This window comes from Mobula birostris, chromosome 29 (genome assembly GCF_030028105.1).
Source record: "Mobula birostris isolate sMobBir1 chromosome 29, sMobBir1.hap1, whole genome shotgun sequence".
NCBI classification, from domain to species: Eukaryota; Metazoa; Chordata; class Chondrichthyes; order Myliobatiformes; family Myliobatidae; genus Mobula; species Mobula birostris.
Window position 1 is genome coordinate 13,718,562 of NC_092398.1, and position 26,955 is coordinate 13,745,516.

A 26,955-nucleotide genomic window follows, 5' to 3' on the forward strand; every position below is an offset into this window, starting at 1 on the left:
TCATATTTTTTGCTGCTGAATTCGAGATCTTTGTTTATAACTTGAAGTCCCAATTGCATTACCACTGTGATTGTTCTCCCGAGTAGATATGGAGAAAGGTCATCAAGCAGGACAATAGCCTGTTGATTTTGCAGAGGTAATGACAGATCACCAAGCGTTTATTCCAATGCTGGATCACAGGTTGAAGCAGTCAACCCAGATGTACCTAGAGCAAGAGTTCCCAGCCTTTCTTATGTTATGGACCCCCAGGTATGAAGCCCTGATCTAGAGGAAGTTTGTTGCACCAAAGCCTACAGCAGCCTCGAGCAATCAGGAAATAATTGAGACTTATAACATGGGGCAGGCGCCCGGCGCTCGGTCGGGGGCCGTGGTCGCAACTTGGGCCGGCTCCCCCACCGGACTTAGTCTGGTGAGGAGGGTGTGTGGACACCCAGTAGGACTGATAAAAACAAATCCTGACAAAGGATGGATGAGTTCCTTGTGAGCCAACAGCCATCTTCCGTGGAGATTAAAGCCTCACCATGTATCTACGAACCGTACGCTATGCACCCAGTTAGAAGAGACATGATGAACTTGGGCGCTGCACCGTGTGCCTGGACCTGCCCGAGGCCTCCGCCTAAGGAAGGGCCGAGCTCGAAGAAGCGGCCGCAGCTGGAGGCCGACACAGCCTCGGACTCGAGTCCGGCGGGCGGTGCCAAAGCGGCCAGCGAGAACAAACTGGAGGAGAGGCTGTACTCCAGATCGAAGAAGATGGAGGTGCATAGCCGCCAACCCCGGGTTCGGGACGACACCCACTGACTGATAACATGGGACTATAGCTAAAATTATTTATGACCAGGCAACTGAAATTGACAACACAGGAAAGTCTGCAGCTGCTGGAAATCCAAAGCCACACACACACAAAATGCTGGGGGAGCTCAGCAGGTCAGGCAGCATCGATGGAAATGAATAAACAGTCTACATTTCGAGCCAAGGTATGTGATGGAAGAGCGTGGCTTAGTAAACATAGGTCCCTCAAGGATGAGAAAGGGAAAACAAGGAAATGGCAGAGACTAGTAGTCTGTGGGTTTTATTCTCTGGGTTGTGGAATTATGGGTCCTGCTGAAGGGTCTCGTTGCAAATGCGAGAAATCTGACATAAAAACAAGATTCCTGAAACACTCAGTGCATCAGGCAGCATCTGTGGAGAGGAAAACAAGTTAAGGTGTCAGGTCTCTTTTCTTTCATTAGAAACTGGATAACAAAGAGCGTGCTTTCTGAGTGATTTGGGGCGGGCGAGGGCCTGGAGCAGTGGGTACGTCAAATAACGAACGTTTGGCGTGTATGTGTGGGTGGGTGCTGCTGGGATGATGGGTGTGCCATCAAACTGGGAGTGTTGGAGCTGACAGGGGTGGAAGTAACTGAACTCTCACCTCTGAAGTTGTCTAATGGACATTGCCAAATTAACCCTTTCCTACCGATAAATTCAGGTACATTTTATTGTGTGGAGCCTAGTTGGCTTACCGTCGACCGTGAAGGTGACTTTGTGCAAGGCTGGGTGCCCCGGGTGATTGGTGGAATCTGTGGGGGGGGGGGGGTGCTGAAGGAATGGACGGGCTGAGTACCCAGTGGTGTAGGCAAATAGGTGGCAGACGGCATACAGTATGGAGAAGTGTACGGTCATCTACCTCGGTAGAGGGAATAAAGGCATACCTAAACATGGAGAAAGTTCAGAAATTAGAGGTGCAAAGGGACTTTGGAGTCCCGGTGCAGGACTCCCAAAAAGTTAACTTACAGGTTGAGTCGACAGTAAGGAAGGCAAGGGCAGTGGTAGCATTCATTTTAAAGGATATAATGCTGTTGCTTTATAAGGCATTGGTCAGATCACATTTGGAGTATTGTGAGCAATTTTGCATTTGCATTATGGCAGACATCCCACCTCTCCCGGAACTTCCGGGAGTCTCCCGCATATTAATAGTGGCTCCCTGATGCCCGCAACTTATATACAATATCACGGAAATAATTTTTTTTGAGAGCGAGCGAGAGGAAAGCAAGAGAGAGAAAGGCAAGAGAGAGTGCGAGAGCAACCACGAGAGAGAGAGCGCGAGAGAGAGAGAGAGAGAGTGAGAGAGAAAGCAAGCAAGAACAAAGGCAAGCGAGCGTGCAAGCGAGAAAGCGAGAGCACGCGAGTGACCACGAGAGAGCAAGCGCGAGCAAGAGTGCGCCATGGCAGAGTGTTCCAAAAAAAAAATAAAACGTACGTCACTCCAGACTACACTAAAGTGTGCCCCTGCCTAATAGGGGTCAAAATAATGACAGTGACTTTTCTATTGCCCATGGCGGGTTAAGACTGTAAAAGACATGTTGAGGTGAGTTTAACAGGTGTCATTCGTTCATTAGCACAGCTAACGTTATTTAAACTAGCTGGCTAGCTGCTAAGGAGCTGCTCTATTGCAGACATCCCACTTCTCCCGGGAGTCTCCCGCAAATTGATGGTGCTACCTCCCTGAAATGAGTTTTTGCAGGGTGGGATGTCTGTTATGGCTGTACGTCCTGTTGAGTGTGGTCTCATTGATTCTGTCGTGTTACTTGTATTTACTGTGAATGTCCACAAGAGAACGCATCTCAGCCTGATGTATATGGTGACGTATATGTACTTTGATAATAAAGTTACTCTGAACTTTGTACGCCTCAGTCATTAGGAAAATGCTGGGAATCTGATATTTACAGGAAGTAATAATTAGGCATTTAGAGAAACATAACTCGATTAGGCAAAGTTAATGTAGCTTAATGAAAGGAAGAAGAAAGTCATTTTAAACAAATGTCTTGGCTATTTTTAAACAGTGGCACTAGCAGGGAAGGGTCATGTGATCAAGCGCCTCACCTCGAAGACAGGACATGGACGTGAGCTGTGGAAACTGGCAGAATACAAACAGTAGGAATAAAGAGATCGTTTTCTAGATGAGTCCTGCCTCAAAGTTCAGCAGGTTATCCTCAGCCATTAACAATCTGCTGAAATGATAAATTAGTGACAATGAAAAGAGGGGACATCATAATGATACAGAGGGAGGTGGGAAAGCTGGAAGTCAGAGCTGCCAAGTGTGACTATTCTGGAGGACCTGTCCCAGGCCCAGCACGTAAGTACAATTGTGAAGAAAGCAAGACAGTTCCTCCACTTCCTCAGGAGTCTGTGGAGATTCTGCATGACATCCAAAACTTCGACAAACTTCCATAGATGTGTAGCGGAGAGTGTATTCACTGGCTGCATCACAGCCTGGTATGGAAACGTCAATGCCCTTGAAAGTCCTACTGAAGCTAGTGGTTTTGGCCCAGTACATCACAGGTAAAGCCCTCCCAACCATTGAGCACGTCTACACGAAACGCTTTTGTAGGAAAGCAGCATCCATCATCAGAGATCCTCACCACCCAGGTCATGCTCTCTTCTTGCTACAGCCATCAGGTAGAAGGTACAGGAGCCTCAGGACTCACGCCACCAGGTTCAAGAACAGTTACTACCCCTCAACCACCCAGCTCTTGAACAAAGGGGATAACTACACTCACTTGCCCATCCATTGAGATGCTCCCACAACCGATGATCTCACTTTAAAGACTCTTTATCTCATGTTCTTGTTATTTCTTGCTATTTATTTATATTTACATTTCCACAATTTGTTGTCTTCTGCACTCTGGTTGATCTTTCATTGATCCTGTTATAGGTATTTCTCTATAGATTTGCTGAGTATGCCTGCAAGAAAATAAATCTCAGGGTTGTATATAGTGACATATATGTACTTTGATAATAAAATTTACTTTGAACTTTGAAAATGGACCCATTTGCACAGGAATTTTTTTTAAATTCACACAAAATGCATCCAAAAGCATTTCTTCCCAGGGTTGGGCTGTCTGGTGGTTATTCCTTGCTTCAAATTAAACCCAACAGGCTGGAAGGCTGAGCATGAGGCTGGTTTGCCAACTCATGGATGGCCTGGTTAACACGACGCTTTACGGTATGGGAGACCCAGGGTCAATTCCCACCACTGTCTGTAAGGAGTTTGTCCGTTCTCCCCGTGACCGCGTGGGTTTCCTCCGGGTGCTCCGGTTTCCTTCCACAGTCCAAAGGCGTACCAGATGGTGGTTTAACTGGTCATTGTAAGCTGTCCCATGACTAGGCTAGCATTAAGTCGGGGGATTGCTGGGCGGTGTGGCTCGAAGGACGAGAAAGGCATACTCCACACAGTATCTCAATAAATAAAAAATACAAGAACCCCCTCATCCTAGGATCTAATAAAGAAAAAGGCTGCAGTGCCTCCAAAGAGTATCTTAAGGTACAGAGTCCACAAATAATGAAAAATCCCCACACAGTTATGACATGGCTATCAATGTTTCATACACCAACCTTATTGCAATACCAGCTGCCCTTCCATTTGCTTATCTTACGGACAAGTTTGTTTTCTGTACGTCAGTACACCAACATTTACTGGAAAAAAAACTGGGTTTTTTATTCCTCTCTGGATTTCCGGCTCCTGCGGGGTTCCTTGTGTTTTTAGTTTCTTTCCCGCACCCCCTCCCCTCGGCCCACCGGAATGTTCTTTCACCTTTTTATTGAGAGCCAGAGGGGCTTACCCCCCCCCCACAGCAATCCCCCCGATTTCATCCTAGCCTAGTCACGGGGCGATTTACAATGAGCAATTAACTTCATGAAGATCTGCTGGTTAAATTGCGCTAGAATCACCTCGGCTTGCTGAGAGAATCAGGCCTGTAGTCCTCGGAGTCGCCTGATGCCAGTGGCCGGAGGTGGGGACGTCGTAGGCGGTGTGCGAGGAAGGGGAAGCGAGGCGAGCGGGCAGGAGTCCGTGCCAGGAACAAAGCAAGCCCTAGCCAGCCGTCTCTCCCGTCCATTCTGCTCTCCAATGGACATCAAATTGGACTGCATCCGACTCCAACGAAATACTCGGCGGGAGTACAGAAACGGACAGAATTCCGGACGCCGCCATTCAGCTGTTTATTTATGTAACAGCTCCCCCCCCCCAAGCCATCGGACTACCAACCTACTGCCCTCCGCCGTGCCTATTGTCTTGTTTATTATTTATTGTAATGCCTGCACTGTTTTGTGTATTTTATGCAGTCCTGGGTAGGTCTGTAGTCTAGTGTAGTTTTTGTGTTGTTTCATGTAGCACCATGGTCCTGAAAAATGTTCTCTCATTTTTACTGTGTAATGTACCAGCAGTTATTGTCGAAATGACAATTAAAAGTGACTTGTGTTGACTTGACTTACCAGCCGGTACTCCTTTGGACTGCGGGAGGAAGCCCATGCAGTCACGGGGAGAACGTAGAAACTGCTTACAGGCGGTGGTGGGAATTGAACCCGGGTCACTGGTACTGTAAAGCGTCGTGCTAACCACTACACTACTGTACTGCTTCATCTCAATCTACCATCTTAGAAACAGAGAAAACCTACAGCACAATACAGGCCCTTCAGCCCACAAAGCTGTGCCAAACATGTCCTTACCTTAGAAATTACCTAGGGTTACCCATGGCCCTCTATTTTTCTAAGCCTCTTAACCTCTTAAAATGCCCTATTGTATCCGCCTCCACCAACACCGCCAGCAGTCCATTCCACGCACTCACCACTCTCTGCATTAAAAAAAACTTACCCCTGACATTCCCCTCTGTACCTACTTCCAAGCCCCTTAAAACTGTGCCCTCTCGAGTTAGCCATTTCAGCCCTGGGAAAAAGCCTCTGACTATCCACACGATCAATGCCTCTCATCATCTTATACACCTCTATCAGCTCACCTCTCCGTCGCTTTTTCTTGGCTGACCCCAAACGTATCCAAACCCCTCTGCGGATTCCTTGTGAAACATTCACTATTCCCCTTCTGGGAGGGTGGAGTTGGAAGAAGATTGTATGAATAGGTTCAGTCAGTAGGGCCGACTGTTTCTGTTGTCACCTGAAAGGGAGCTTTAGGTCTTTATGTGAGGGTGAAAACAGAGAGCATTCTGAGTGGCTGCATCACTGTCTGGTATGGGGTGGGGGGGCTGCAGAGGGTTGTAAAATTAGTCAGCTCCATCACGGGTATCCAAGACATCTTCAAGGCACAGTGCCTCAAAATAATTGGCGTCCACCATTAAGGACCCCATTACCCAGGAGATGCCCTCTTCACATCAGGGAGGAGGTACAGAAGCCTGAAAGCACACACTCAATGATTCAAGAACAGCTTCTTCCCCCTTGCCATCCAATTTCTGGATGGACATTGAACCCATGAACACTACCTCACTACTTCTATTTAATTTCTTTTTTTGCACTATTTATTTAACTATTTTAACATACTTACTGTTGGAGGAGAAGATGGTGGCACGACGGCAGCGTGCGCGGCCTCTGCAGTGAATGATATCTGTAATTTGTCAAGTAGGGGACCGTGCACAATTCTGATTTGATGGAGACAGACATGAGAGTACAGAGGAACATCTGGAAAACTTCTGAAATGCCTGCTTCGCTGCCGCTACTACTGTGTGGTAACCGGAATCTCCGGAGCAGAAGGCCCCAAACCCTCGGCTTTGCTTGTTTCAGCAGCCGGGGCGAAGTCGAAGGCGCTCAGCAGAGGATGGCGCTCGGAAGGCTGAATCGGAGAGGCTGGTCGGAAGCTCGAAGTTTTCGGACGGATGGACTCAGTGTCGGCTGCTTCCAAGGCATCGGCAAGTTGACGGTGCCTGGAGGTTTATGGCAAGGAGTTTCTCCCTTTTGCCGCCGCTATCGGGGACTCAGGAGTTGATCGACTCAGGGACTCTGAGAGTTTTTTTTACCGTGCCCATGGTTTGTTCTTCATCAAATTATGGTATTGCTTTGCACTGCTGTAACTATATGTTATAATTATGTGGTTCTGTCAGTGTTAGTCTTTGGTTTGTCCTGTTTTCTGTGATATCACTCCGGAGAAACATTGTATCATTTCTTAATGCATGTATGCATTTCTAAATGACAATAAAAGAGGACTGAGTGTTCTCATAATCTAAAAAATTCACAGTATTTTCTCTGCATTTATCATGTACTGCATTGTACTGCTGCCACAAAGTTAACAAATTTCGCGACATATGCCGGTGATATTAAACCTGATTCTGAGATCGAGCCTGTAGCGCATTCACAGAGTGCAGAGGAAATTAATCTTGCAGACTTTCATCCGTACTCTCTCCCTGCCCAATGCCTCCTGGGTGTGATTCTTCTTTTTTTTTGGCTCCCAGAAGGAAAACATGGAATCATCAGCTTTCCTGCCGAGGGATTCGGATACCAGGAAAGTACAACCAGTCACTCACGCGCTGACCATTTGGATTCACCGAGCCTCATCTCAAGCAGCCCGTTCACTGCCACAGATTACCAGTGCCATTCTGCATGCAGTCAGTAGGTCAGTGAACGGATTAAACCGTTGGAAACAAAGCTGATTTCCTGCGTGAGCCCGACCCGACTACTGCACAATTTACATTGACTTGCTGTGACAACAATTAAACTTGTCAAGCAATCGCAGTCTTAGCTTCGCAAAACGCACAGTGTATTCTATTTTCAGGCAAGGTACAACTGCAGTATAATATTAGAAGTCTACAACGTAGCTTGGCAAGGAAAGGAAGTATGGAGAGAGAGGGAAAAGAGAGACAGAGAGAGAGAGAGAGACTCACAGTCACACACCGACAGACACAGGGAGACACAGAATGAGAGACACAGAGAGACAGAGAAACAAAGACACACACACACACACACACACACACACACACACACACATAGGTCACAGAGAGGGAAAATGACAGAGAGACACAGAAATTAAGAGAGACAGAGAGAGAGAGAGACTCAGTCACACAGACACACACCAAGAGACAGAGAGAGACACACACACAGAGACACACACAGTCTCTCACACACACACAGGGAGAATGACAGAAAGACACAAACAGAGAGAAAGAGAGACAGACACAGACAAAGAGAGAGAGAGACAGTCACACACACACACACACACACACACACAGAGTGACAGAAGACACAAACAGAGAGAAAGAGACAGACAGAGAGAGAGAGAGAAACTCATAGTCACACAGACACACACCAAGAGACAGACAGGGAGACACACAGAGTCTCACACACACACACGGAGAGTGACAGAAGACACAAACAGAGAGAAAGAGACAGACAGAGAGAGAGAGAGTGTCTCACAGTCACACAGACACACACCAAGAGACAGACAGAGAGACACACAGAGACGCACAGAGTCACACACACACACACAGGGAGAATGACAAAGACACAAACAGAGAGAAAGAGACGCACACACAGTTTCTCACACACACACACAGTCACACACACACACACACACACACACACACACAAACACACGGAGAGTGACAGAAGACACAAACAGAGAGAAAGAGGGAGACAGACAGACAGAGAAGCACAGAGAGGGAAGAGTGACTGAGAGACGGACAGACCGAGCGAGAGTCACAGAGAGGGGAGAGAGAGGGCGCAGAGAGATATGGACAATGATTGAAAGTCAATGTCAGGTCATCGGGGAAAGAAAGATAAGAATTGTAGGAGGGTGTGTGGAGAGATAGCAGGATGGAGGAAATAAGGAGGAAAATGAAAAAATAGCAGAGTACGGTCTAGCTAAAGGGGGAGATAGATGAAGGGGAGAGAGAAATGGAGGAAGTCGGGGAGGAACATTGCCCACAGTGTCAATAATGAGGAAAGCAAGCAGGCTGGTGATACAGATATACACTAAACTAGATAACATGGGGTGATACAAGTTTATAAATTCCTACCACACAGAAATGAGCCCTTTGGCCCAATGACCAAAGTTCCTATCTGACCTGGTCCCACTTGTCTGCATTTGGCTCATATCCCCCTCCTTTCCTGTCCATCTACCTGCTCAAACACTTTATAAACCTGGTAATTATATCCACCTCTATCACCTCCCTTGGCAGCTCACTACTCCCTGAGTAAAAAATTGCCCTCCAGTTTTGTTGAATCATTCCCCTCTAGCTTTAGACCCCCCCCCCCTCTCCGGGATAAAGATGATGGTCCTCTTTCTTTCCGAGCAATCACCCTTCAGCCTCTTTCTCTTCAACGGAAACTGTTCCACCCGAGACAATCTCTCTTCATCAGTCAAACCCTCCAATCTCACCAACATCTTCCTGAATCTTTTCTTCACCTTCTCTAGCCTAATAGCACCATTGCTGCAGTACGGTGGCCAGAACAGTACACAATACTTCAGGTGCCGTCTCACCAATGATTTGTAAAGTTATTATGCAGTGTCACAGCTCTGACCAACAAAGGCAAGCACCACTTTGTCTACCAATATGACCACAATTGGAGAACCTTGTATTTGTACTCCTAGACCTCTCTGTTCTACCACACTCCTCAAGGTCCCACTGTTCACTGTGTATATTCCTGCCTTGGTTTCAAAGATTTAAAATACATTTATTGTCAAAGAATGTTAAAATTCTACACCTTGAGATTTGTCTGCTTACAGGTAGCCACAAATCCGAAGAACCCAATTTTTAAAAAAAGACAATTACCACTGCGCAGAGAAAGAGGAAGAAAAACGCTCACACACATCGTGCAAACCACAAGGGCAAACGACGGCGTTCCGAACCAGATTGAGTCCTTAGATCCGTTCCCCGGACCAGCTGGAGCAGGCCCAAGCCTCGATCTCGGTTCATCGTATTAGCGGGGCAAAAAAAAACCCACGAAACTCACCAGCCGCCGGAGAGAGGAATGAAATCGCGGGGCAGCGAGCAAAATCGATCTGACCCCCGCCTCCGGTCCCGACACTGGGGCTTTCTGGTCCATCTGGGCTGGCGCTTGAATTGTCCAAGCACCTCGCCCTGGGACCCGGGCCCTGGCACAGCGACACACACCCGAAGCCTCTTAAGCTCCCAAAAAGCCCCTCTTTACAGCTAAAGTGTTAACATTTTGAATCATGTTTCAAAACACAATTCAGCAGGAGAAGACTATCAGCAAAGACGGGCAGGGTCCCTTGTTGCATAAAATGATTGATTTGCCACTGAAACACGACCGGCATCGATACTCCCAGAGCCTTAATACCTTGGGTAACTGATGAAGAATCCCCTAGAGGCATTCTTCCGCCTTTAACCAACGCTACCCAAAGCCAACGAATCAGTCCGTCAGTCGTCCACCGGATGCAGTTGTGCAGAATGAATTGTAGTCGTGTACGGCGTAGCTCCTGTGTGATTCACTCTGTGAAAAGTGCTCCAAGATGGCTTCAAGCAATGGAGCTCAATATAAATGTGTTATCAGCATTGGCTCCCAAGGCACTGCACTCGGTTGAGTGATGGCACTTAATCCCCTAGGGCTTCCCTTTCCTCTTTGTTTTTGGCTTAGCTACAATTCCACATGTGTCAGTCCCTTCCTTATCTCTCTTCGCACAGGCACAGCCTGTTTGCTACTAACCATTTGGATTTATAATTGTGCCTTCACCAAAGATAATTGTCCCAAGACACAGTCCAAGTATGAGTAACTAGGCAGCCATTCCCCGGCACTGTAAGTGCCTACAAGTCAAAATATTTTATTAAGTTGTAATGCTCTCCGTCCGGGGCATGTGAAGTATTGAGTGCTCTTCAGGGCACCATGCTGTGGGAAGGATGTGCAACATACTGTAAACAGGTTCTCGGAGTGCCGTGCGGGCAGGAGGAATGAGATCCGATGACCCTTCAGGTACATGAATCGGTGAAACTGGAGTTCAAGGCCTAGTGTTCGGGGTCTTGTTATCAGTGAGTCAGGAGCTCGAGGCCTAGTGTTCAGTGTCCAACCATCAGATAGTCAGGAGTTTGAGGCCTAGTGTTCGGTGTCCAATCACCAGTGAGTCTGGAGCTCAAGGCCTAGTGTTCGGTGTCCAACCATCCAGATATCCCACCCTGCAAAAACTCATTTCAGGGAGGTAGCACCGTCAATTTGCGGGAGACTTCCGGGAGAGTGGGATGCCTGCAATAGAGTAGCTCCTGAGCAGCTAGCCAGCTAGTTTAAATAATATTAGCTACGCTAATGAACGAATGACACCTGTTAAACATGTCGTTTACAGTCTTAACCCACCATGGGCAATAGAAAAGTCCCTGTTGCAGACAGTGCGACGAGCAACACTGTCATTATTTTTGACCCCTATTAGGCAGGGTTACACTTTAGTGTAGTCTGGGGTGACGTATATTTCATATTTTCTTTTTTTGGAACACTCTTGCTCTTGCTCGCGCTCGCTCTCTCATTCGCGCTCGCTGTCTCGCGCTTGCTTTCTTGCTCTTGCACTCGCTCTTTCTCACGCGTTCTCTCACGCTCGCTCTCAAAAAATCAATTTCCGGGACATTGTATATAATTTGCGGGCATCAGGGAGCCACTATTAATATGCGGGAGACTCCCGGTACAACGGGAGAGGTGGGATGTCTGAACTATCAGTGAGTCAGAAGTTCAAGGCCTCGTGCTCGAGGTCCTGTTGTCAGCAGATTTGTTTGTTGTTTGTGCTTCCTACTAAGCATTGTGGGCCTGCTGTGTCGACATTGGAATACGTGGCCGCGCTCGCGGGCTGCCCCCAGCACACACCCAGGTGTGTTGGATGTGAGTGAAAATGACACACTTGGCTGTACGTTTAAATGTGCATGTGATTAACACATTCCAATTCAAACTTGAATGATAATTTGCTGTATTGACATCCTCCAGCTCTCCACCCTTCCAGTGGTTACAGGCCCAAGATGCATTCCACCCTCCCCACCCACGTCCCCCCCCCATTCCCCAATGGGGAACAAATCCTTTGGAGCTCGACAGCCTACTTTCGAACTCCTCCTTCGCAACTGCAAGGCTTCCTGCCGCGCTCCTCGCTCAGAGCCGCTCTGGGAACTAGTTTGTGCCACCTGCAAAGTTTTAAGTAACGCCTCGCGCCTGGTGCGGAAAATGCTCCCCGGAAGTTGGCTCGAGCGCAGCGGAGGAGTGCGCGGACCGGAACCTGACGTCGGGAAGTTGTCCGGTCAGCTGACCGAAAGGTCATGAGACGTTCAGATCCTTTATTCATCAAAAGATACCGCAAAATGTGCCGATTGCATTAACAACCAACACAGGCCCGAGGGTGAGCTGGGGCCAGCCCGCGAGTTCCGGCGCCAGCCTAGCGTACCCACAATGCTCGGCAGAACAGGACGAGCAACAAAACAACAGTGGCACAACAAGGCACATTCCCCCCTCCCATCCACATACACCGTCGGGACAGGTCACCTTTGGCCTTCAGCCTCCAGCTGACTTGTAGGTTCACTGACACTGGGCTCAATTTCCTCAGCACATTCATAGGGGATTTGCAGGCTTTGGCCATTGGTTATAAAAACTATAGTCCATAAAAATGTAGGAAATAGTAGGCAATTCAGCCCTCTGAGCCTGCTCCATCATTCAACGTGATTCTGTTTTCTGCTCTTCCCCATACTCATTGACTATTTCTACATTTCCTTGTTAAACATCTTCAGCATCCAAGTGAAGAAATTTCTCCTCATTCCAGTATTAACTTTCTTGACAAGCAAACTAAGACGGCAATCCCCTTTCTAGCTCTCCCAGCCCGTGGAAATTCCCCAGATTCCAGCCTCTGTCAGGATTTTACAAGCTCTAATTAGACACCCACTCATTCTTCAGAGCTCTGGCAGCTTCTGATTTGGTCAAAGTAACCCCTTTCCCCAGAGGCAGTTCACCCCAGGAGCCAGACCGTGATCCTCAGCCTGCCCTTCCTTTACGGCAGCGTGCGTCCGTTCCTTTGGGACGGAGACCAAGACTGCACGTGATACTCCAGGGAGGGCTCACAGAGCCTCCATATTAGGTGTAGTTCCTCCTGTACTCAAGCCCACTCACTGCAAAGTCAAGATGCCATCGGCCTCCTTAGTTGCTTGGGGGATTGGCTCCACGTGTCATGTATTCTTTGCTTGATATTCTACGTGTTGTTCGCGCGCTTCTTGCCGTTTGCGGGATTTGTTCTTTCCTCGCGCGTTGGGTGCCTGGCGTTTCCTTGAATGGGTTCCGCGGTGTTTCCTTGTTTCGTGGCTGCCTGCAGGAGGATGAATCTCAGAGGTGGGTTCTGTATGCACACTTCGAATAGACGTCAAGGCCGAGGCCGTGGTCTGCTCTGGGCTCTGCGACATTTTCTGGGCTCTGCATTGAACTGAGGCTGAGGCTGTGGCCTGCTCCAGGCTCTGCGACGTTTACTCGGCTCTGCACTGAACTGAGGCTGAGGCTGTGGCCTGCTCCAGGCTCCGTGTCTGAGGGCTCCACAATGATTACTCCGCCCTGCGCTGAACTGAGGCAGTCGCCTGCTCCGGGCTCTGTGTCTATAGACTCGCCTTTTCTCTGAATGCTACTTGCTTACTTTTATTGTTACACGATTTGATGTTTTCTACTCTCTGCACATTGGGTGTTTGACGATCTTCCTTTTATTTTTAACGGGTTCTACTGGGTGTCTTTGTTTGGTGGCTGCCCGTAAGGAGACGAATCTCAAAGTCGTATAACGTACGCACACTTTGAACTTCGAAACGTGCGGTGAAAGCATTGCTTGCATCAAATCAAATCGGTGAGCCCGCAATTGTCACTGCGCTTCCGGTGCTAGCACAGCATGCCCGCAGCTCACTAATCCTAGCCGTACATCGCCGGAATGTGGGAGGAAACCAGAGCTCCCAGAGGAAAGCTGCATGGCCTTGGGGAAAATGGACAGAATCCTTAAAGGCAGGGGCAGGAACTGAAACCCGATCGGCAGCCGCCAGGGCAGCAAAGCGATGCATTAACCACAACACTACCGTGCCATGCTGCCCACTGCACCGATGTTTTTGCGCCCAGTGTTCGAGAGTGCCTGCCCAAGTCTTCTTGTACATCAGCACTGCCTTCCTGGTGATCCCATCCAAGAGGATAACACCATATTTATCCCTGTTATTCTGCATCTCCACTTGGTCAGTCCGTCCGCCTCCCCCGGAGCTTTCTTGTGTTCACGATCCCACACCGTTTAGTGTCACTGCCAAACTTTGAACTCTTTCGTTCCCTTCCCTCGCCCTATTCATATACAGACCCAAAATTCATTGAAAGTGCAGGTAGATGGGGTCATAAAGAAAGCTTTTGCCACATTACCCCTCATAAATCAAAGTACTGAGCGTAGGAGATAGGATGTTATGTTGAAGTTGTATAAGATGTTGGTGAGGCCTAATTTGGAGTATTGTGTGCAGTTTTGGTCACCTACCTACAGGAAAGATGTAAATAAGATTGAAAGAGTACAGAGAAAATTTACAAGGATATTGCTGGGTCTGGAGGACCTGGGTTGTGAGGAAAGATTGAATAGATTAAGATTTTATTCCTTGGCGTGTAGAAGATTGAGAGGTGATTTAACAGAGTTATACAAAATTATGAGGGGTATAGATACAGTGATTGCAAGCAGGCTTTTTCCACTGACCTCTGTGAGACTACAACTAGAGGTCATAGGTTAAGGGTGAAAGGTGAAAAGTTTAAGAGGAACATGAGGGGAAGCTTCTTCACTCAGAGGGTTGTGAGAGTGTGGAGTGAGCTGCCAGCACAAGTGGTGCATGTGAGCTCGATTTCAAAGTTTAGGAGAAGTTTGGATAGGTACGTGGACGGTAGGGTTATGGAGGGCTACGGTCTCGGTGCAGGTCGATGGGAGTAGGTAGTTTAAATGGTTTAGCATGGACTAGATGGGCTGAAGGGCCTGTTCTGGTGCTATACTTTTCTATGAACCTATGTTTCTATGACAAACAGCGAAGGTCTAAGATCTGAATTAGATTATTAAATTTACATGGTACAATACAAGTTCATGCAAAGTATTGATACATAGGAGAGTTTTGAAGAAAATTTAGCAGGAACCTGAGGGAGTGGGATACCAGCAAAGGAGGGCAGAGTGCCCTGTTCCATTAATTAGTTGATTTGGCCTTAATGGCATCAATGTTCGCAGAGTTTAATATCTTAGGTAATTGATGACGAATCTCCTAGCTTTATTCTGCCACCTTAACCAGTGCAGATGAATCAGTCCGTCTGTCATTCACACCAGGAAAGATCCATTTATTCCTCCTCTCATTCTCAATGAAAGCCATTACATGATCTCCTGTAACAGAGGCTCCTAACCTGGAGTCCACAGACCCCAAATTTAATGGTAGGGGTCCACGGCATTAAAAAGGCTGGGAATCCCTGCCCTATATCACACACTTTGTGCACTAACCTTTTTGGTGGGACTTCTGAAAAATTCAGCTACGTCTCAGCCTCGGGCTTTCTCTTACCTATTCTACCAGTGACATCCTCACCTCAGCACCTTCACCAAGGGATGCGGTAGAGGGGTAATATATGAGCTAGAGATAGAGCGAGAGAGCGAGAGAGCGAGAGAGATCACCAACTGTAAAAGGAAGTGCCCTGAACAAAGGAGCACAGGGAGTTAAAGAAAGTGAAGGGAGAGGCACCTGAGGGCCACCAAGTTCAATGAGAGGACAGTGAGACTTCTCTCTCAGGCCAACCCCCTTACATGGCCAGCTACCTACTTACCTTGGACACATCCTCAGCCCCCAGATGCTGCGTTCCAAGTTCTAACCATGGAAAAAGGTTCAAATGCTCAATTTAATATCAGAGAATATATACAGAAAGCAGCCTGAAATTCTTACTCTTCACAGCCAACCACAAAACAAGAAACCCCATTGAGTGATAGAAACATTGATAAGGATGGTCCCAAGTCCCATGAGAGTGGAGAAGAGGCACTTGGGATGGCTTGGAGAACCTCAAGAGTACAGACGGACACTGCACCAGCCCATGAGCCATCTAGATACCTGCCCAGGCAGCTACTCCCTATCTCAGAGGAAGTCTCACCTTAATTACTTGGGAACTCAAATATAAATGGGGTTGAATTGGTAATTCACTAGTGTCCCACAGTTCAGGACACAGAGACAGCTGTGTAAAAAGGGCCTGAAGGATCACTGGGGACCTCAGTCACCTCAGCCACAAACTGTTCCAGCTGCTACCATCCGGGAAACGGTACCACAGCATAAAAGCCAGGACCAACAGGCTCCGGGACAGCTTCTTCCACCAGGCCATCAGACTAATTAAATCATGCTGACACAACTGTATTTCGATGTTGTATTGTTGTACATACTATTTATTATAAATTACTATAAATTGCACATTGCACATTTAGATGGAGATGTAACGTAAAGATTTTTAACTCCTCATGTATATGAAGGATGTAAGTAATAAAGTCAATTCAAGTCAAGGTGTGTCGCTTATTTAGTTTTTAGGTACAGAACGATAACAGGCTCTTCAGCCCATCAAATCCAACCACACCCATCTGGCCAATTCGCCGTATGTCGTCAGAACGCGTTTGGAAACCGGGGCACCCAGAAGAAATCCACGCGGTCCCTGGGGGAGCGTACAAACGTTTTACCAACAGCAGCAGAAATGAACCTCAGCGACTGCTGTCGTAATAACGCTGGGCTGACCGCTAGGCTACAGTGCCACCCCCAGCGAGGGAAGTCTGAGGAATTTGGAGGCAAGTGCGCAAACCTCCACAGCTGGGAGCTAACACTGAGCAGGATTGAAATCACCACTGACCAGAGAGTTGTAAACTCAGTCAACTCCATCATGGGTACTAGCCTCCAGGACATCTTCAAGGAGCAATACCTCAAAAGGGCGGCGTCCAGCATTAAGGATCACCCACCATCCAGGACAGGTGCTTCTCATGGCTACCATCAGGGAGGAGGTACAGGAGCCTGAAGGCATGCACTCAGTGATTCAGGAGAGCTGCAGGCTCCAGAAATTATTCTTCCAGTAATGGCCCCTACTCCTCCCCCTTCACCATTCTCCATCCTCTTTTCCCTCTCTCATCTTGTCTCCTTGCCCGCCCATCGACTCCCTCTGGTGCTCCTCCCCCCTTTTCTTTCTTCCATGGTCTTCCGTCTTGTTCCCAGCTCTTTACTTCATTACCCCCCCCCGCCCTTCCTTTCGGATTTCACCTGTCACCTTGAGCTTCTCTCTCCCCTTCCCCCCTACCTTTTAAGCTAAGCCAGCTTTCTTCCTCCAGCCCTGCTGAAGGGCCTGGGCCCGAAACGTCAACAATACTCTTTTCCGTAGATGCTGCCTGGCCTGCTGAGTTCCTCCAGTGTGTTGTGTGTGTGGCAAGGCAACAATTCAGGAGCAGATCCTGTCCCTCTACCGTCCGACTTCCGAATGGACATTGAACCCATGAACACAACCTCACTACTTTTTTACTTCTGTTCTGCACTACTTACTAAATTTAACCATTATACTAACTACTAGCGTTTGCGCTCGATAACGGGTGCGCTTTTCCTTTTGCCGGGGGGGTATCATTGCCTTGCTGTCGCTTACGCGCGGGAGGGGGGGAGCTGGGGGGACTTTGGTGTTCTCACGTTTGACTTTCATTCATTCTTCGGGGCACTTCTCTGTTTTCGCGGATGTTTTGCGAAGAAGAAGCATTTCAGGATGTATATTGTATGCATTTCTCTGACATTAAATTGAACCTTTGAAATATATATATATGTGTGTGTGTGTGTGTGTGTGTGTGTGTGTGTGTGTGTGTGTGTGTGTGTGTGTGTGTGTGGGTCTATCACATGTATACATATATACTTACTGTAATTCACATTTTTTCTCCATTATTATGTATTGCGTTGTACTGCTACCACAAAAACAACAAATTTCACAATATATGCCGATGACATTAAACTTGATTCTGATTCTGGCATGCTGAAAAGCTGATAGGGAGATAGAAGGCAGAGTTCTGGAAACAGGAGTTTAAAGTCAAGTGGTTGCCGTAGCAACATTTTAAAAGGAAATATTCGTCAAAGCAGAGTCCACTTTACAAATGATTGGCTGCTGTAAGTCTACTGGGTGAAAAAAGGTGGCTATATCCAATTTACCATTCAGCAACGTGGTGCGACGAAGACGTGAGGTTGCAAAGTTGAAAACCTAATAAGGATCAAGGGTTCTGCTAATTTAATCCCGGGAAGGTTTAGATTGATTTTCCCTTCCCCCAAGGCATTTGCAGTTATACATAAATACAGGCCTAAATCAAAGGGAATCTCGGGCCGTTAATGAACGAGAGCAGCTCTCACAGAGGAACTCCTCTGCTTCTCCTCGCTTTCCATTTGTACTGATTGCCAACCTCCAGGGTCTGTCCCTACAGTCCTTCTGCAAAGCACACAAATCAATATCTTAATGCAATTTGGCTTAACGTTCAGGATTGCTAACTTGCCACAGTTGGTATAAACTCTTCACTCAATTAAGTCTCAACTTTCAACAGCACCCCATGTTTTTTAAAACCTCTGTGGTCCTAAGGAACCTCTTATCATCTCATGATGCTCCCAAAGTGTCTTAGAACCGACAGGGTTAATTGGGAAGGGACAGCACTGTTGCTATATAGTATAGGCATCCGTTAGCCTCGTGAGACCATGGATTTGCGTCATGGAAGGTTTCCAGGGCGCAGGCCTGGGCAAGGTTGTGTGGAAGACCCATGCTGCAAGTTTCCTCTCTCCACACCACCGATGTTGTCCAAGGGAAGGGCACTAGGACCCATACAGCTTGGCACCGGTGTCGTCGCAGAGCAATGTGTGGTAAGTGCCTTGCTCAAGGACACAACACACTGCCTCAGCCAAGGCTCGAACTCACGACCTTCAGATCACTAGACCGATGCCTTAACCACTTGACCACACACAATATATAGTTAATGTATGAGGAGCATCTAATGACTCTGGGCATGTGATCGCTGGAATTTAAAAGAATGAGGGGAGACCTCATTGAGACCTATTGAATATTGAAAGGCCTGGGGGAGAGATAATGTGGAGAGGATGTTCCCTATCGTGCGGAAATCTAGGGCCAGAGGGCACCGCCTCAGAGTAGCAGGACGTCCATTTTGGACAGAGGTTAGGGAGAATTTCTTTCATTTAGAGAGTGAAGAATCTGTGGAATTTGGTACCACAGGCAGCTGTGGAGGCCAAGTCATTGGGTACATTAAGTAAGGGCGTCAAAGTATGGTTGTATGGTCATGTTAGAAAGATAGCAGCCCACTTGCATGTAACAAGCTCTCAGAAAGAGCCATGAACCACCAGCTTTAAAAACAGCTATTACCCCTCAACCAATGGACTCTTGAATAAAAGGGGATAAGTACACTCTACTTCACTTGTGGTCTTTGGGGTACTGCAAGTCTGTGTCTTTACTGATGCTTTGCTGCACACTTGAGTGCTCAGTAGGGGGCGTTGATGCTTTTTGCTGGTTGGGGTGTGGGGGGGTTCATTGCCTTGTTGTTGCTTATGTGTGGGAGGGGGAGCTGGGGGGGAGCTTTGGGGTTCTAACATTTAACTACCCTTCATTCTTTGGGGCACTCTTCTGTTTTTGTAGATGTTTGTGAAGAAAAAGAAATTCAGGATGTATATTGTATACATTTCTCTGACATTGAATGTAGTTATTGAACTTGCCCCGTCAATTGAGATGTTCCCACAGCAACCTCACCTTAAGGACTCTTTATCTCTTTAATCATGCTCTCATTATTTATTGCTATTTATTTATATTTGCATTTGCGCAGTTTGTTTCCCTGATTCTGTTATAGTTACTATTCTGTGGAGTATGCCTACAGAAAAATAGATCTCAGGGTTGTAGATGGTGACATATATGTACTTTGATAATAAAATTTAATTTTGATGTTTGAAATATTGAGCAGATATTTTGTGCTGCTGCGCAAGGCCTTGATGCTGGGGATAATGAAACACTGCATTCGGATAAGGCCAGAAGACATGGGAGCAGAAATAGGCCATTCAGCCCATTGAGGCTGCTCCACCATTCCATCATTTCTGATTTATTTCCCCTCTCAATCCCATTCTTCTGCCTTCCCTATGTAACCCTCTGATGCCTTTACTAATCAATAACCTATCAACCTCTGCTTTAAATATACCCAAGTACTTGGCCTCCACATCAGTCTGCGGCAATGAATTCCACAGATTCACCATCCTCTGGCTAAAGAAATTCCTCCTCGTCTCTGTTCTGAAGTGTGATGTTTCCTTGAACAAGGTTCCATGGTGTTTCTTTGTTTCGTGGCTGCCTGCAGGAGGACGAGTCTCAAGAGCTGTATTCTGTATAAAAAACTTTGATAATAAATGCACTTTGAATCTTTAAAGGGACATCTTTCTATTCTTAGGCTGCACCCTCTGGTCTTACACTATCCCAGTGTAGGAAACATCTGTTTAAATTAGATCTTTTATTCCTGCTCATGAGGTATTTCTGGTTTAATATCTCAATGCCTCTCTGATGTTGCAGAACTTCAGTGCACCAGAGACGTTCCAGGCCATATCTGCAAGTTCTGGGCTGGTGTTTGTGCTTTCAGTTTTCTGGCTCTGGAGTCCCAGAGCAGCTCCTACAACACGCGAAGTCTGTGCAGTTAGACACCAAGAAGCAGCACCTGACCGAAGATTGCAGCCTGTCACTTCCCAGAGTGCCTGCAACGTCTGGCCTCGGCCCAGGTGGGTGCAGGAGCATGCAGAATAGGCAAGGGCACCCTTTATAAGCCAGGCCAAAGCTAACCCGTGTCGCTCCCCCACCAACAATCCAACGACTGGTCTTACAACAGATGCACTCCAACACCTGATCAGGATTGGTTAGGAAGAAATACGTTATTGGTCACTACAAATGCAGCAAGATATTTACAGAAACACTATACAGCACCGTCCTTTCCCCTAGAGTGGGCCGCAGGAAGTTTTAGCAATGTCTTCTGAAAAAGGGGAGGAATTAAATTAACTTGCGCCTTTACCATGCTTCTGGAAATAAAATAAGGCTTTGCTTAAGAGAATGTCATTTCTGCACTGAGATGCCCTGCGTGCACACACATTCCACATTGACAGAGTTATTCCTTTTCATAGACACTGCCCGACCCCCTGAGTTCTTCCAGCATTTTGTGTGTGTTAATTCTTCCCCCACACAGTGGGATGAAAATATTCATTCAGACAATATGCTGGCTGGCATCCCAGAATTACTGAGCCCTCGATTATAACTTTAAAATTACTCCACTACCTCAGACTCAGTTTGTCCTGTGCTTTCAAATGATTGGCCTGCATCAGCAGCAGACATTCACAGAAAGCACTTCTTTTTTCCTCTGAGTACCTTGGCTTGGTTCAATGTAGAGGCCTTATCAACAACTGGACAGTGAGAGAGAAAAACCCAGTGCAATCTACAATACATCTTAAAGTGGGCCCCTGGGTCAGTGCAGTGATTAACCAATCTACTAGTAATAGAATAGGCCATTCCCATACCAGAGGTGTTTTTAAAAAATTGGCCTTGAAGTAAATTAATGGACTTCCAGTGCATCACAGATTCTGTTTTTAGCTTTGGTCAGTTACTACAAATATGATGAAAACGTTTTGATCCCTTTACAAAGTGGGGGTGGGACTGAAATGCAGACGCTATATAAAGCACACACATGATCATAAACTGTAGGTTCCCAAAGTCAACTGGGAGTACAGCGAGTTTGGACCCGTGCCAGCTCAATTGTGGCTGAACTTCCTCAGACATGAATCAGTCAGTGATGAAAGAGAGAGACTATGATCCTAAATTAACTTCCACACACACACACAACCAAGATATCTGCGCCTTACATCACAAGTCCCGAGAATAATGGCGTCACTCACTCAACTGGGAATTGGTTGGACTTTTAATTAAGAAACTTGCAATGAACTACTTAGTCTCAACAAGAGGCAGCAATTTGAATCGAATGTGTTGATTTCCAATCAAATGAAGATTTCTCTGGCCCCACAGGAATCTGAGACTCAAGTACTGATTACCCCAGATTATCTATTTTGTTTCAAAATAGTGTTTAACGTTCTCCGGCTTTGCTGGTGGCATGAACGGGTCTTCTTGCTTTAATTTAAAAAAAGAAACTTCGCATTTGTTAATCGTGACCTTGGAAAAATGTTTCACGCCCGATGAAGTTCCAACTTTGAAGAGCTTGCCCGCAGTAAGCTCCCACAACATGACAAGTGGGCGGCGTGGTATGGGGGGGGGGGTCTTCCTCAGATCAGTCCTAATTCAGCGAGTAGACAGGACCACAGTCTGTCACTGTGTCTGTGACCGCTGAGGTCTCTATCGAAACTGCGCTGAAGTATCAGGCAAGATTCGAGGATCACACCTCCAGAGTGCGAATCCACAACCTCCCGTCCTCAAGATAAACCACAGCACCATGAGCATTACCCAAAATTCACCATAAATTTGACTTCCAACATTTTTTTTAACCTATCGCACATTTTTTTTTAAACAGATTGGCATCATATACAACTTCAACTAGACAACCCGAGGGTCAACCTCCACAAAGGCTGCAGGCTATGAAGTCACCTGCGACAAAAATCAGTTCATCAAACAAAACAACATTCACTTCAACCAGAGCGGGGAAACCTCACGTCAGCAATAAACATCCTTTGATTTCCGCACCCCTGAACTCTGTGCACGGCTAAAATAACCAGCACCCGATAGTGCCCGTGATAAAGGTGGGATGGTGAGTGGATTGAGGGGAGGGAGGGGAGGGAGGGGAGGGAGGGGAGGGTTGAACAAGGAATGGAAGATGGGAAAAGCAAGCAAGGAAATCCAAACGACCTCTCATCCCGGGATTGGGGGCTGAGGGAGAGTGAGATCGGAAGGACCGGGCGAGATGCTGCAGGATCTGAGAGGGAAAGGGGTTGACAGAGAGCCCGGCGGGGGTAGGGCAGCGAGGAAAAGGAGAGAATGGGACCGGGAAGAGTGGACAAGAAAGGACGGGAGGGGCAGGTGACGTAACTGCCTGGAGATGGAATCAACCCCTCCAAAAATAATTCCTCTCTAAAGTACTCCACGGTGAAAAAAAAATTCCCAAACGCTCCCCACCGACACCTGGAGAGCGCCCCACCTGACTACCCCCCTGGGATTTTTTACAACGTAAATTAAAATACAAATCAAATGCTTCCAATAAGCCACTGGTGTCACGAAAGCAATGCACTGTAACAGTTTGCAAGATGAGTACCATCACACACACACTTTCCTTAAAATATTTGATACAGCAATTCCTCATAAGCTGAGCAGCCGCCAGCATCGCGTTTCAATTTCTAGTTCTCCCGTAGTAACGTTTCGCTTTGCAACAATGTAGCCGCTGGTCTGTCACTTACCGATACAATGTCGCACAGGCTGGGGACCAGCAGGCATAGCAGGAACACCGAGAGCTTGGACATGGTGGGAAAGCGGGGTATACAGCGCTGGGTCGGTATCCGAGCTGATGGATCTCTTTCTCCGGTGTCTGTCCCTCCCTTGGAAGCGGGTTGTAAAGAGTCCCTCAGCTCTCCTTCCTCTCCTGATCAGTTTCGGCGCTCCGCGGCCAGCAGCGCTCTGGATTTTGATTTCTTTACCTCCGCCGACCGTTCTTTCTCTCTCTCTCTCTCTCTCTCTCTGTGCTGGGAAACTGTACCGATCCGCCCCCAGCTCACTCTCTAGATATAGAGACAGGGAGAGAGAGAGAGAGAGAGAGCGAGGGAGCCAAGAAATTAATTTAAACACAATCCAATCCGCCCCCTACAGGCACCGCGCAACCTGAGTTTTGCAGCCCTGTTTAACAGAAACGACCCGCATTCTTCAGCCCTGAGGAAGGATCTCGACCCGAAACGTCGACCCCCCCCCCTTGCGTTCACCCAGCATTTTTTTTTATGGGTCCAGTTCAGATTTTCATCGTCGGCAGGTGACAGAGGGGGACTGAAGTCGAGTAAAATTGTCATGCGCCCAACTACGCTGAGGGAGAGGTGCGATGAAAACTTACCTGCGGCAACATCATAGGCTCTTAGATGCAGAAAATCAGAGTCAGGATTAACATCACCGGCGTATGTCATGAAATTTGTTGTCTTTGTGGCAGCAGTACGTAATAATAGGGAAAATGTGAATTACAGTAAGTATGTCTATATATTAAATAGTTAAATTAAATCAGTAGTACAAAAATAGAAATAAAAAAGTAGTGAGGTAGGGTTCATGGGTTCAATGTCCATTCAGAAATCGAACGGCAGAGGGGAAGAAGCTGTTCCTGAATGGTTGAGTGTGTGTCTTCAGGCTTCTGTACCTCCTCCCTGATGGAAGCAATGGGAACAAGGCATGTCCTGGGTGATGGGGGTCTTTAATGATGGACGCCACCTTTTTGAGGCATCCTTCCTTGAAGATGCCCCGGACGCTGGGGAGGCTGGAGCCCATGATGGAGCTGACTGAGTTTACAACTCTCTGCAGCTTAGTTCAATCCTGTGCAGTAGCCCCCCACCCACGTGATGCAGCCACTTCAAATGCTCTCCACTGCACAACTGTAGGAATTTGCAACAGTCTTAGCTGACGTACCAAATCTCCTTAAACTCAGAACGAAATATAGCCACTGTCGTGCCTTCTTTGTAACTGCATCGATATCTTGGGCCTAGGACAGATCCTCAGAGATGATGACACCCAAGAACTTGAAATCGCTCACTCTCTCCACTTCCAATCTCTCTCTGAGGACTCAAACACGGGGAAATCTGCAGATGCTGGAATTTCAAGCAACACACATCAAAGTTGCTGGTGAACGCAGCAGGCCAGGAAGCATCTCTAGGAAGAGGTACAGTTGACGTTTCGGGCCTCCTGGCCCATGATCCTCTCATATCCCTTTTGCCAATCACCTGTCCAGCTCTTGGCTCCATCCCTCCCCCTCCTGTCTTCTCCTATCATTTCGGATCTCCCCCTCCCCTCCCACTTTCAAATCTCTTACTATCTCTTCTTTCAGTTAGTCCTGATGAAGGGTCTCGGCCCAAAACGTCGACTGTACCTCTTCCTAGAGACGCTGCCTGGCCTGCTGCGTTCACCAGCAACTTTTATGTGTGTCTCTCTGAGGACTGGTGTGTTTTCCCTCGTTCTACCCTTCCTGAATTCCACACAGAATCAGAATCAGGTTTATTATCACCGGCATATGTCACGAAATTTGTTAACTTAGCAGCAGCAGTTCAATGCAATACCGAATATAGAAGAAAAATAAATAAATAAATTACAGTGTATGTAGATTGAATAGATTAAAAAACAGAACTAATGTATATTTTAAAAGTGAGGTAGTGTTCACGGCTTCAATGTCCATTTAGGAATCGGATGGCAGAGGGGAAGAACATAAATAATATATAAATTATACTATACTATATATAAATTATACTAATATTAAATTCATAATAAACTATTATTGAATAAAAATAGGTTGTAATTTTTCTACCTCAGGATTAGCAAATATTGTCTGCAGGTCCAACCATTTTGCATTTTTATCATCATTCCAACTAATCTTTAAAGCCTAATTAAGGGGTTAAATTGTGCTTAGCATTAACTCTTAACAAGAGGAAATCTGTAGATGCTGGAATTTCAAGCAACACACATAAAAATTGCTGGTGAACGCAGCAGGCCAGGCAGCATCTACAGTCAACTGTATCTCTTCCTATAGATGCTGCCTGGCCTGCTGCATTCACCAGCAATTTTTATGCGTGTAGCATTAACTCTTGTTGCCTTGGAGAGCTTTATTTGTCACATGTACATCGAAACAGAGAGTGAAGTATTTCGAGAGGTTGGTGATGAAACATATCAGCTCCTGCCTGAGAGGGGACATGGGATTTGCTCCAATTTGATAACTAGTATAACAGGTCCACAGCAGATCCCATTTCGTTCGCTCTTTGCTCAACCCTGGAACATCTGGACAGCAAAGGTGCATACATCAGGATGCTCTTTATCAATTACAGCTCAGCATTTAATAACATCATCACCTCAAAACTGATCAATAAGCTCCAGGACCTTGCCCTGAATACCCCCTTGTGCAATTGGATTCTGGATTTCCTCACTTGAGGACGCCAGGCAGTTTGGATTGGCAAAAATATCTCCTCCACAATCTACATCAGCACAGGTACACCCCAGGGTTACGAGCTTGCCCTCTTCTTCTTACCTGTTAAAAGCCTCAAATGCACTTGCCTCTACCACTCTATCAGGCAGCGCATTCAAGCATCCACCACTCTCTGAGTGAAAAAACTTACCCCTCACATCCCCCTTGAACCTACCCCCTCTCAGCTTCAATGCATGCCCTCTATTAGACATTTCAACCCTGGGAAACAGATACTCCCTGTCCACTCTGTCTATCCTTCTCATAATCTGGTAAACCTCTGTCAGATCTCCCCTCAGCACTCCAGAGAAAGCAGCTCAAGTTTGCCCAGCCTCATCACACTGTGCCCTCAAATCCATTTCAAATCTTCCTACTCAAAGGCATCTGCAAGGAGCGGAACCTCAGAGATGCGGTGTCCATCATAAAGGACACCCATCACCCAGGTCATGCTCTCTTCTCATTGTTACCATCAGGGAGGAGAGACAGTAGCCTGAAGACCCACACTCAGCATTTTAGGAACAATTTCTTCCCCGTCCACTATCAGATTTCTGAGCCCATGAACCCCACCTCACCATTTTGCCGTCACTTTTATCTAGATTTATATATATATATACACACACACACAGCATTTATATATATATTATCTAGATTTATTTATATATATATATATATAGCATTCTTATTGTAATATTTATGTTTAGCGCTATACTGCTGCTGCAAAACATATGCTTTTACATGGCATACAGAACCATGCAAAAGTCTTATATATATATACATAAAACTAGGGTGCCTAAGAGTTTTGCACGGTACTGTACTTGTTAATCTGGAGTGTAGAGCAAGTTTGTAAATCTGGCGAGACCAAGGGATGCTGGGTATGGTGAGGATGGAGTGCTGCGGGGGGCGGGGGTGTGGGTCAGTTGGCAGAGAAGGAGTGCCGGGGACGGCAGGGGTGGGGGTCAGAGGGGTGTCACAGATGCAGACACACCCAGCCCTGAGACACCAGGCAAGGTCATTTGATTCCAAACAATGGGTTTATTGATCATCACAGAATGTCTCTCCAGTGCTCC

The 26,955-nt window shown here is 46.9% G+C and overlaps 1 protein-coding gene across 1 annotated transcript in view; it reads right to left on the reverse strand.

Annotated features, from left to right (window-relative positions):
- The window catches only part of LOC140190254 (uncharacterized), a 302,765-nt gene extending 279,290 nt beyond the window's left edge, over nucleotides 1-23,475 (reverse strand). Inside the window, exon 1 of the mRNA XM_072246825.1 lies at nucleotides 23,151-23,475. Within this exon, the coding sequence (XP_072102926.1) occupies nucleotides 23,151-23,213 (63 nt within the window). The 5' untranslated portion in view covers nucleotides 23,214-23,475. The remainder of the gene's footprint in view (nucleotides 1-23,150) is intronic.
- Between the last annotated feature and the right edge of the window lie 3,480 nt (nucleotides 23,476-26,955).